The following is a 12,059-nucleotide window of genomic DNA, read 5'->3' as shown; positions in this document are numbered from 1 at the left end:
ACGGGAGAGTCCCTTATTGTCTCTCATTGCGGGGAGGATCGTGCTGAATTGGGGGCGCTTCCCTTCACTTGTATATTGATCATCCCCATGTTTGGTGGCATACAGGACCGATAACAGCCTGACAGCTTGGGTCTAAGGTAAGTGGTCCAACACTGGCCCTATATGACCCTAAATGCACAGATCTTCGCTGTTCGCACCCCAGTGCACCATCCTGGGTGGGAATAGTTTTGAAGTTCTTTTTTTCTTTCATGGAACATGGGCACTGCGTGTAGTTGGGCCATTTCTCATAAAAAAAAGGATAAACAAAGATGGCCACTGCCATGAGAAATGAAAAGGAAGCAAGTCAAGTCTATTTTCTATGTCTGTGATGGTGATAAAGAAGAGGGCCCCATGGGTAGTGGTTAAGTGGGATTGGAAGGGTGAAAGTTGGCGGTGTGGAATTCCGTGTGGGGGCTGGGATGGAGTGGGGTGTTAATGAACCTGTTAGATGCAACCCGGGGGAGGCACTCAAGCGGCCAAGAGAACATTGACGGTCACTGACAGATTTTGCCCATGTTCCTGGCCACCTGTTTGGCCGAACAACCCACCCCATTTCACCCTGACTCCCCCCAGGTGCGAAATTTCCAGCCTAAAGGTGAACCATCCCAATGGAAGAAGGAAAGGGCACTCTGAACAAGCCCCTTTTCTGTTTCCCTACCTGCAATTTGCTGAAAACGGAAGCCGGCAGAGCAAGCAGGGTAGGTAGGTGAACTGTTGGGTTTGATAATAGGTCGGGGAGATCTGGGAGAGTGGTAGGCGGTGGAGCAGGAACATAATTGGCTGAGGCAGAGGGCAGTTGGGTACTTGGGTGGCAGCAAATAACGCCCATGTTCGTTGTGCTTCAGTTGGCTGTAAAGCCATCTAGGGTGCTAATGGACACAGAGTATCGGAAGTACTACTTGTAAGTATCTTGGTGAGTTTTGCCCTTGTATACATGATGCTAAAATGATTTTGTTTTTCGTTTCTCTCGCTGCTTTTAATATATGCATTAATGTATGCTTGGAGTTACCTAAAAATACTTTGAGACGCTTGACAAACCTTGGTGCAAGGTCTGCCCATCGTTTACCACATATGTGAGCCATACAGTGAAGCATTTATTTTTGACTGTAATTTGTGTACGTGGATATGCATGTGCATAATTCATCCTCTGTTTCTGCAGGAACTTTTACGTCTGTTTGGTGTTCCATACATAGTAGCCCCTACTGAGGCGGAAGCTCAGTGTGCCATCTTGGACCTCACTGATCAGACCTCTGGAACCATTACAGATGACAGTGATATTTGGTTGTTTGGAGCACGGCATGTTTACAAAAACTTCTTTAGCCACAACAAGTATGTGGAATACTACCAGTATGTGGACATTCACAACCAGCTCGGTAAGCCGTCTGTTATATACATCAGAGATCCAAAACCGCAATTGAAAATGTTTGTTTCCTTTTTGTTTAGACCAGGTAGGGCACTGTGATTGGGACTTGGGACTTCAACTTTGAGATGCTTTGTTTGAATTTTCATTTGTTTAGTTTGAATTCTATTTTATTGGATCCTAGCAAAAAGTACCCGTTCTCTGAGCAGGTTCTTTGGATAGACATGCCAACACTCAAATCAATTGTTGAAAATCAATGATCCTGTAGGTCGTTGTTCTGATTACCTTATCGCTTGATGTGCTTTGCACTCTGAAGTAAACTGCACTGAGAATGGGCGTATGTGGCTGTCTGACAAACCCCGGAGCAGACGTTGGGGTACGCGAGAGCTGTTGTGCTGCTGCATACTGAGACCTACTGTGCTCTCTACCCACCTGTTTCCTCATCGTGGCGTGGTGCAGTTTGTTGCAATTCATTGCGGAGCAAATGTCCCAGAAACCGTGCATTCTAGGGTTGGGGGCTGGTCTTCCTACGACCACATTGATGTTTCGCCAATTTCGGCAACCTTCTCATGTGTGAAGGTGCTGAAATCTGGGGAAAGGGGTGGGGTGTCCAAATGTATGTATTCAGTAATGTCCGGAGGGTCCTAACAGGTAACTATGCAAAATTTGGTGCAGATTGTGAAACGGTGGGGAATTGTATAAGGAACAATGCATCGCCAAGCCACAAACCCACAAACACATTTTGACTGGTGCTAAAATCCAGGGAAAGGGGTGGGGTGTCCACATGTTATGTAGCCAGTATGTCCAGAGGGTCCTAACAGGTACCTAAGCCAAATTTGGTGCACGTTGGTGAAACGGCCACAAATCCGGCCACAAACCCACACATTTTCACTTTTATAAATATATGATATGGCATTTGTAACGATATGATATGGCATTTGTAACGCGCCTATACACAAGTGTTTCAAGGCGCGAAATGGATGGATGAATGGATAGATAAATAGATAGATAGATGAGACTGGTCGTGGGGATCACTCACTGGAACCATGTAACTTAAGCATGTCTTTTGATTGCGTCTGAAGTGATGTAATGGGCGTAATGGTTATGTTATGAAGCCTGTTAGAAGAACAGGGAACAAATAATGTGGGAAATATTCCACTAGTTAACAGAATAAGAATCAAGGGACTTGGCTTTTGTCATTGCAGCACAGTACAGATATTCTAACCATCACTTCTGCCATGATAACGAATTTCTCCTTACACCTTCTGGGCATTGGCATTCATGTTGATGTATGAAGAAGTGGCATTGCTTAAACTGGAGCCTGTAGCAGTATTAGAGATACTTCATGTGAATTGTCTTCTTTTGCTATTGTTTGTTTGTTTGTTTTATTTGTAGGGCGCACCAAACCCGTAGCTAACTGGGCGCAACGAGTACAAGAATACTTTAGGCTTAGATTACATGGTACGTCATAGGATGGTTGAAACCCATGTAAGGAGTTACACACGAGCAACTTCATCTTCTCTTGTTATATTCTCGAAGCACTCTTAGACTTTGATACCCACCAAGGGTTTCTTTGCCCTTCTTTTTCAGAGCCTGTAGAGCAGAGGAGACAGTGCACAACTTTCAGGACCTTTTCATCCTATTTGGGAGACACTCAAAATGCCCCTTATGTGAAGTTACTTTTCTGCTCAAGAGGCTTACATTCTCAGTACCACGTTTGCCTTTTCCAAAGCCATATTGCCATATAAAGATGCCCTATTGGGGCAGACATTGAGTATGCAACACTTCGCCGCAGCAGTGGATGGGGATGTGGCTCAATTCTAACGAGGCATGACCCTAATTTGTTGAATGGCTGCCAGCAGGAACGTGTTAGACTCTTCTTTTAATTGGCTTCAGTCCTTTCTCTTTCATTAATCTGCATAGGTCACATTGGTAAACTTGTACTAATTAAAAATGATACTTTACAAGGTCCTAGTTTCAAATGTAGGCTGATGGACACCATCTGGGGGTCTTTGGAAAATCACAAAATGATTGTCATATTCAAACAATGTTGTGAACGAATCGGCTCTCCTCAAATGGTCTGACTCGCTGCTGCATGCCTTAATTGACTGCCCACTTATTCTGGGTGTACCATGCTGCCTGGTAAACTGACACACCTTCTTGCAATCTCCGATTCTCCATCCACACAATATTATTTGGTCCCTTATGTCTCCTAGAAGGAGCTTCCACTATGTGTTCCTCAGAAAATGTTCCTTCTGCTTCTCTATGATATGATTGTGTATAGGCGCTATACAAATAAACTATGTGTTTCAAAGTGCTTCAAGGAAAGGGAGGGAACAAGGGAAAAATACAAACAGTGAACATTCTTACAAGGCCTTGAACAATAAGTTTGTGAAATTAACTATATTACTCGGCCTGGCGACATTTCAGATAGTGCAAGAGCTAAAACACAGAAAGGAAGGGAGGACGTCCGTGGGAAGTGAATGGGAACAGACAGGTGACTAATGTACTAGGCCTGACATTTCAGATAGTGCTGGAGAAGGAGAGGGGGAGGGGAAGGAAGAGAAATGAGGGGGAGGAGACAAACAATGTACCAATCAAACTATATCCGAAGACAATTATGATAGAGTAAGTGCATAGAGTAAGAAAGGGACGGGGGAGAGGAGAGAGGGAAAAGGAGAGAACAAGAGTAAGCAATGAAAGAAAGAGTGGAGAAGCAAGTGGGGAGAGACAGCACAGTTGCAGACGTCGGTAATAGCACATAGTATTGCAGGGAACAGCAAATGCAAGACAGGAATCAGGATGAAGATGGACACAGCATGATACAGGGTCACCATGAGTACATGATGCAGAGGAAGTCTGGCATGAGAGACGGGAGAAGCACCATGAGTCAAATGAGTCCATAAAGTCCAAATCAAGCATCTGCCACAACAAGGTGATGGTTGAGCAATAGTGTATCAAGAACTCCTGCAGTGGTAAGATGTAGAGGGGTGGCAGAGGGAGAGGGCTAATCGAACGGGAAGGGAGGATAACAGGAATAAGCCAGGACAGGAAACGCATGCCTACAAGACTGGGGTCCAAGGGAACGTCAAACAGTCATCACAAGCAACCGGGGGGATGCGCAGGGGAGCACATACAGTCAACACAGGCAACCGGGGGATAGGGAGGCAGGGGGAGCGCATACAGTCAACCAGGGGTGTGTGCGGGGGGAGCGCATACAGTCAACACAGGCAAGCAGGGGAGGTAGGGGGAGCGCATACAGTCAACAAAGGCAAACAGGGGAGGTACGGGGAGCGCATAGAGTGAACACAGGCAACCAGGGGGGGCAGGGGGAGCGCATACAGGCAACCAGGGGGTGGGGGGCAGGGGGAGTGCATACAGTCAACCAGGGTTGTATGCGGGGGGAGCGCAGAGTCAACACAGGCAAACAGGGGGGTATGAGAACCGCATACAGTCAGCACAGGCAACCAGGGGGGTGGGTAGGGGGAGCACATACAGTCAACACAGGCAACCGGGGGGGCAGGGGGAGCAGGAAGCGTTCCAGTAGCAGACAGGGAGCAGATAGGGGCCTTGATGTGGGCCTTAGGTGAATGGGACCGGGGCCCGGCCCCCGCCTCCCGGATGCTGCGATTGGCTTACCAAGCCAAGTGCAACCAATGGGAGGGGGAGCAGGGTCAGGCCAGGCAGCAAGGCAAGAAGAAAAACAAATGCGGCAATGTTGGAAGGCCACAAACCATGAGGAAAAGGCTGCAGGGTGCCCAGGAAAATGGCACAAGTCTGAACAATGCGCATAAAGGACACACACCGTCCAAAAGGTGCAATCCTCAACGTATGCTTTTGAAGAGTGGCAATTTCAAAAGCAATTTCTTTTCTTTTTTTGTAAAAGTGACCGTACCAACATGCAGTCCCGAAATAACACCACGCTTACCCCATTAAGATGAGGGATCAGCAGCAAGCATGGTGAGGCAGCTGGAAAGCCTCCACGGTGTCGATCCTCCAAATTTGCAGAAAAAGAAGGAATTAATGAAAGTGAAGGGCCTCGATGTGGGCCTTGGGTGAATGGGCCCGGCTCCCGCCTCCCGGTTGCTGCGATTGGCTTACCAAGCCAAGTGCAACCAATGGGAGGGGGAGCAGGGCCAGGCCAGGCAGCAAGGCAAGAAGAAAAACAAATTCAGCCATGTTGGAAGGCCACAAACCAGGAAAACAAAGGTGTCTTAGTTTGAGCTACTGTACTTTGCAATCTCTAACGTACTGTTTCTCATAAACAGAGTACACCTTGTTCAACATATAGCCTCTGTAGAGTTTAGCAGACTGAGAAACAAAGTTCATGGCAGACCTGCAATAAAGACCTCCGTTTGCTGAAAGTAGTTGTTCTGCCCGTGCACAAGACGTAATAGGCAATTGCTTTCAGCCGAGTACCTCACCAGCTGCGTCCGTCTTATCATCCAGTCTTTGCTTGCCCGTATATTGGTTCTGTCTTTTCAGACACTCTGAACTTCTTACAGCTTGGAACGGCAGTTTGAGAGTAAAACGCACTGACTTCTGGAATATGTTTCTGGTAGAATTGCGACCCAGCTAAACCCATTGGAAAACATTACAAAAAATAGAGGACACTTTTTTCACAAGCTTGGGCTAATTCCTATCTACGTTTAGATTTCAGGAATCTCCTGTTCGCTCCTTCACATTTTCTACCTACCTATGTTAGATAGATAAACTGTTGCAAACGTCCCAATACGTTCAAATGACTGTGTCCTGGGTGTATTACAGTGGGTACAAACCTTCCTCTTGCTATTGGATTGCAAGAATAGCTACTGACCATTCACAGGGGGGAGATGTGCTTTCTAAGCTGCCTATTTTTATTGGAAACTCCTCGCTTTGGGATTGGCGTGACTCTGGGCAAGCCAATATATATACATGTGCCTCAAATTTGTAATTATATGAAAGGCTATGTAAACTCTAACTTTACAGTGCTCTGAGTAGTACTGTTCCAATTGCATCCTTGTTTTTGTGTACTGCACCCAATCCTATCCCACACACAATACACTGTACTAAGTTCAGCACCTCAAATCCCAGATGTGCTACTTCTACTCTCTGTTAGGCTTCGCACTTCCCCCTGGAGCAATATCGATGTTATTCCAAATGGCCAAAAAAAGAGAATAAAACAAACGCGGGGTCAGTGATGGACCACTCATGGATGCTTGGTTCCTGGGCAATCAAAGTACTTGAGCCAGCTACACCTCTCGCATTGCTGCCCAACCTTCTTGCTGCCTATGTATTTCCTCTTTTCAATGTGCCGCCCGTCAATAACTGGCCTCCGTGTAAGGGGCAACGCCCCATCGTAGTGCTAACTGCATTTGAATATTAATGATCAGACGTAGTACCACATTATCAGAGGAGTATTTGCCCCTGTCAAGCATTGTCCTCGATAACCCTGTTTTGATGCATACATTTCCACCAGCAACTAACAGAGCTTGTGGGCCAAGGCAAAGAGGCACTCTGAAAAAATGATGCGCTACTACTGTAGATACTGGATTTTTTAATTGGAATGCTTTATAAATAAAGTACATGCTGAATTGGGGCTGGCTATAATTCGGCAAAGTAGACTTTATTAAACTTTGTTTAATAAAAAGTAATTCTTTTGATTACCGAAAGTCTACGAAACCCTACTGCATATCAAAACATGTTAAACCAATATTCTCTTTGTGCTATATGGAGAGAGAAGAGAGGGGGTTTCAAGGACAAAATTATATGGTATCAGGTAATATTATCCCCGTCAATAATATCACCATATATATGGCCGTGGGGTAAGGCCATAGGCAATATTATAAGTGGGGATAATGTATGGGGTTATTGGGACCGGGGTTTGCAGGGGTGTCCCCCGCTCCATCAAAAAAAGTATGTGGGTTGCAGGGGTGTCCCCCGCATGTTCCATGGCTTAATATCACCGCAAAAATATGGTGATATTTTTGTATGCGATATTTTTGCGGGGATATTAACACATGCGACCAATTATATTTGGTAGCGCGTAGCCAACCTTAAACAAAACTAGAGTGTATCAAAGGTATTGACCAACATATAATGTATAGCTCACGTTGAGATTGAATGTGTCATTGCTTTGTTTACCTTGTATTCCGTCTTTGATACAAACATTTCCAATGACATTCAACCCTAGACTGAACCAAACCACTGAATCTCTCTGAAAACCTAATGGTGTGCTTCTACCCTAGAAACTAAAACACTTTCATGGACTGCTTTATACATAAAGCACATGCTGACATGTGTCAGGCGTTATACAGCGGGGCAGGCTGTGACATTCAAATGTGTAAATGTATTCAAATGTAATTATTTCACTTGTCCATAATCAGGGTTTTGCCTGACCCTTAGACGAGTCAGACGTATCCTAATAGAATGAATACCACTGTCACTCAATTCATAACACTACCTCTGCTCCCTCCTCCCAGCCGTATGTTTGTGCAACAAAATTTACATCTATACTAAGCAATTAGGGTTTCAGAACTGGGTAAGTTTATACACATTTGGCCTATACACTATCACATTTGGGTTATTTTGGGTTACCTTTCTCCTTCAAGAAGACCTCCCTAATTACCCTTGCTGCGGAGGTGGGCAAAGGCATGCAGTGGAGGTGTGCACGGTTGGCCCGAGTTTAGTGTACAGGAGTTTGTAGTGGCATTTACATTGGTGGTTCCAATATATATAGAGTTTACTTTTTGCAGGAAGTATTGTTCACTCAATGTAAAATAAGTATGTTCTCAACTAATGCATAATCTCTCATAGTGATTGGTCAATGAACTCAGTTCAAAGTGCTGCATTTTAGAAAATGCATGCCCACCTCAAATTCCATTATTGTATAACAGAATTAATGCCGTCTTGAGAACAGTCCAAGTAGGCCTAGATCGGGTGTGAATGATGTTCAGCCCATCCAGATGCAATCATTTAAAAGAGAAAATCCACAAGTCAAACCGGTCTGTTCTGAAGACATTTTCCAGGGGAAAATACTCATGTCTTACAAGGAGTGGTCTAAATGGTTAAAATTATTGGCTACTGGCTGGCCCTCTTTATTTAATAGTAGCGGATTTGTGATTTCTGAAGCGAGTGCAGAGGTCCTTGGGGGGGGGGGGGGTGAGGGACTGGGGGGGGGAGGGTTTGGCCTGCATATTGTTTTCGCATTTTCACCATTGCCACTGAATCACATAAACCAAACTGTATGCTCTGCATGGAAGACACTGTTTTATTCTATTGCTTCTTCCAGTGATGGAGCTGTTCACAGTGGAGGTTTGTAAAAGATGTTCATTCACGTATGATGTATATGTTGGGTTTGTAACAGTTTTGTTTTAATCCAGCCTTAATAATAGGTTTGTATTAATTCAGAACTTGCCCAAAGACAATGCCTGTTGGTTTGGAGAAGGCCGTTTGAAATATTTCCGAGCTGATCAATATTTCCAAAGCTGGGTGTTGCTGAATGATCATCTTCCACCGATGCAATGGCCACAGTAAAGCCTGCTGTGTGTGCGCTCCAAACAAGTGTTTCCCTTGCAATTCAAACGTTGTTTGAACCTGCCCCTGTATAAAAGGCATCAGTTAGCCATTGGTGAACTCACCTGTACATTTTTGCATTGGTAGTTCTACATAGGAATCAATAGAGCTAAAATCTAGCCTGAGCCTACCCCATACAGCCTGGGTTAATTGGACTGTGTGAAAAGCTGAGGTGTATGTGGGACAGAAGGGCAAGATGTCAGTGAAAGTAGTGAGGAGGTTGCAAGTGCTTAACGCTGTTGTGTTTAATCCAGCAGTTGTTATTTTGGCACCTTTGCGATAACAAAGGAGTTTGTTGTCAAGAGTCAGCACAAAATAGCACTTCATATCTCACAAGATGCTCTGGTCTCAAACAAAAAGATTTCAAAAGCGTGAAAGCTGATAATCTCGACTTTAGGGACTCCAGCATTGCGGTTGGGTCAAAATGGAGACCAGAGATTTCGACAGCATTAAGACTGAGGGTCAAGTAGAATATGCGCAGCTTGCAAGTGCCAAGACAGTACCTCCTAGATCTTGAGGTAAGTCAGAGAATATAGCGAGTATCATCATTTAACTGCCGATTGGGTTGTTTTTTGCCGGATTTGTATTCCTTTTTTACTTAAATATTTAATGCTTTTATGAAATTGGCATAGCCCTGAAGGTTACAGAGAGGGAGTGTTTTCCACAGAGCATTGTCTGCCATGTACTGTTTCACTTCCAGGCCTTGGAAAAGGCATACACAATTTCTTGCAATCTTTAATTTTGGAAAGACATAGGAAGAGTTAAGGGATCTAGAAAGTACTTCTTAGATATGTACGGAACTGCAAGTCAGTGCGTCTTGGAAAAGAAAGATTGAACATGTCTTTGCTACTATTACGTTGTGAAGCTTTGATTTTGAAGCCATTGTATATTGAAGTACTTCCAGGTTGCGTTGGTTGCATGTAATGCACAAGCAACCAACTGGTACCACTGAGAGCAGAGCGCTAAATGTGAAACCGAAATTTGGACCGTCATTTATTCTTTCTTCAATATCTTTCTGTTGAGCTTTTGTGGTTGCAAGAACAGTGCACTGGAATAGCAAAGGTTTGAGCATACTTTCGAGTTAATAGTGGTTTATTCAAAATACTGAGGGCTGTTTTTAAAGCAAAATGACTTCAGGCTTGCCAGACCACTTATCCTCTATACCCCTTTACTACAGAGCGTTTGGGCGTATCGGTACATTAACTCGGGAGGTACCCAATAGTGTCAGATTGCAGGCCTGGTCATTCTTATGTCAATGGGTAAAGGATTGGCAGGCATATTGTGGCCACTCCATCCACCAGGCAACTTACACTGTGCCACAGCAGGCTGGGCTCTGCAACACAAGAGGTGGTTGTCAACATTTGGAGGAGCTCTTACAGTGTAAGGAATATATTGGGTGGGATCACTTTCTATGTTGGCCTCATACACTCCTCGCCAACTGGGGGAGTAGGCTGAGTTTATGTGAGGGACTTATTGGGGTGTCTGTTAAATTATGTCTAGGTCCCTTGGGAGGTAGGCAAGAGTCTACTGGGGGCTATGTGAAAGTCTTTTGGAAACTGTATGTGGGTTTGTTGGACAGGTCTTTTTGGGTGATGTGAGATTTTTAAAATAACTCTGTTCTCTCTTTCAGGGCTGGACAGAAACAAGTTAATTAATCTGGCCTATTTATTGGGCAGTGACTATACTGATGGAATCCCTACTGTAGGCTGTGTCACCGCCATGGAAATTCTTAACGAGTTCCCTGGACATGGTTTGCAGCCTCTTATAGAATTCAGGTATTTCATTTTTATTTAGTTTCATCTGGCATGATATTGTTGAGATTTTAAACATGATCCGTTTTCAGCATATTTAAGAAGTAATGAAACCATACACATTAATAATACGTTCACACTTTCCTTCACACAACAGACCTTTATGTATTGTTTTTTCTGCATCAATTCCACTTAAACTTTTGATGAAACGTGTGTTTTCTGGCGACTCAGAAGTTTAGAAGCCATTTTGATGTGTAAAATGTCAGCTGCCACCACTGCACTTTAATGAGAGAGTTTTTTGCTGGAAATAATTTGTGCCAATGCCCAGTATTAATGTGCTGAAATCGACATACTCAACAGTGATATGTGCCATATACTAATCCTTGGAACCAAAACTACCAATGCCAGTTAGTAAGCAAGTGCCTTGTAATATTAATTATTCTAAGGGCTGTTCTTTTTTCGTTGTTCCCGCTCAATTGCTGAAAAAATTGTTGTCCAAGTGATTATTTGGCGGTAGTAATTTGTCATGTTATTATAAAGACTGTTTTAATGATCCCATAAGTAGTTGAGTTATTGGGTTACATTATATTGTTGTGCTCCACATAGTGGTTTTTGCAATCTAATTGGATCACAAAAACAAGATAAAAACAACAGTTTAACTCTCTTCATTGTTTTCCTCATGAAAGACCGTTTCCTAAATAGTAGGCCTTAAAGCCAATGTTTATTTCTTCCCAGATTTTTTTTGCCAATTGAACATTTTCTTTACTCATCATTTTCACTGTTTCTTACCTTTTGGTGATCAGGGTAAAATTATTTCGGTTTCTCGCCCTCTTTTTTGCTCTTGTCAGGCCTGTGACTTTTTACCCACTATGACGTAGGTCTTTGCAGCAGGAGCCCAAAAAGGAACAGTAAAAAAGTATGACCACAGCAGTTGTTCCTGTGGCTCAACGGAAAGCCAGTCCATTGAAAACCGCTCTAACAGTCAAAGGTTGTTCTTCAGGCGGCTGAGAAACAGGTAAGGCAAGAGGCCTGAGGCCGAGGTAAGTCAGCAAGACTGCCTTTCACTTGCTCCATCTGAAGGCTTTGACAGATTTTCTTTCTTGGGCCATCAAGCAATGCAGGGCAAAAGACCTTGGAATGGGTACAACCATTTTCTCTGGCCTGGTTGCCCCAGGTCTGGCAACCTTGGCTCCTTCATGCTCCATACAATTCCCCGACCCTTGTGGTTTCCTCCATCAGTGACCGCTGATTAGACATTTCTGGGTGTTTAGTGCAGATTGGGGTTGTTTTACCATGGCGTAAAGGTCAGCGACGGAAATGACCGCATGAGAAATGTACGTTATGCATAAATGTTT

At 44.1% G+C, this 12,059-nt stretch overlaps 1 protein-coding gene across 1 annotated transcript in view; it reads left to right on the top strand.

Annotated features, from left to right (window-relative positions):
• Positions 1 to 12,059, top strand: part of ERCC5 (ERCC excision repair 5, endonuclease) — a 361,049-nt gene that overhangs the window by 241,423 nt on the left and 107,567 nt on the right. Inside the window, exons 12-13 of the mRNA XM_069637054.1 lie at positions 1,199 to 1,412; positions 10,584 to 10,728. Coding sequence (XP_069493155.1) covers positions 1,199 to 1,412; positions 10,584 to 10,728 — 359 coding nt within the window. The remainder of the gene's footprint in view (positions 1 to 1,198; positions 1,413 to 10,583; positions 10,729 to 12,059) is intronic.

Source organism: Ambystoma mexicanum, chromosome 7p (genome assembly GCF_040938575.1).
Source record: "Ambystoma mexicanum isolate Mex_15411 chromosome 7p, UKY_AmexF1_1, whole genome shotgun sequence".
In the NCBI taxonomy this organism is placed as follows: domain Eukaryota; kingdom Metazoa; phylum Chordata; class Amphibia; order Caudata; family Ambystomatidae; genus Ambystoma; species Ambystoma mexicanum.
The sequence above is the reverse complement of the archived record's forward strand: the minus strand, read 5'-3'. Positions and strand labels throughout refer to the sequence as shown.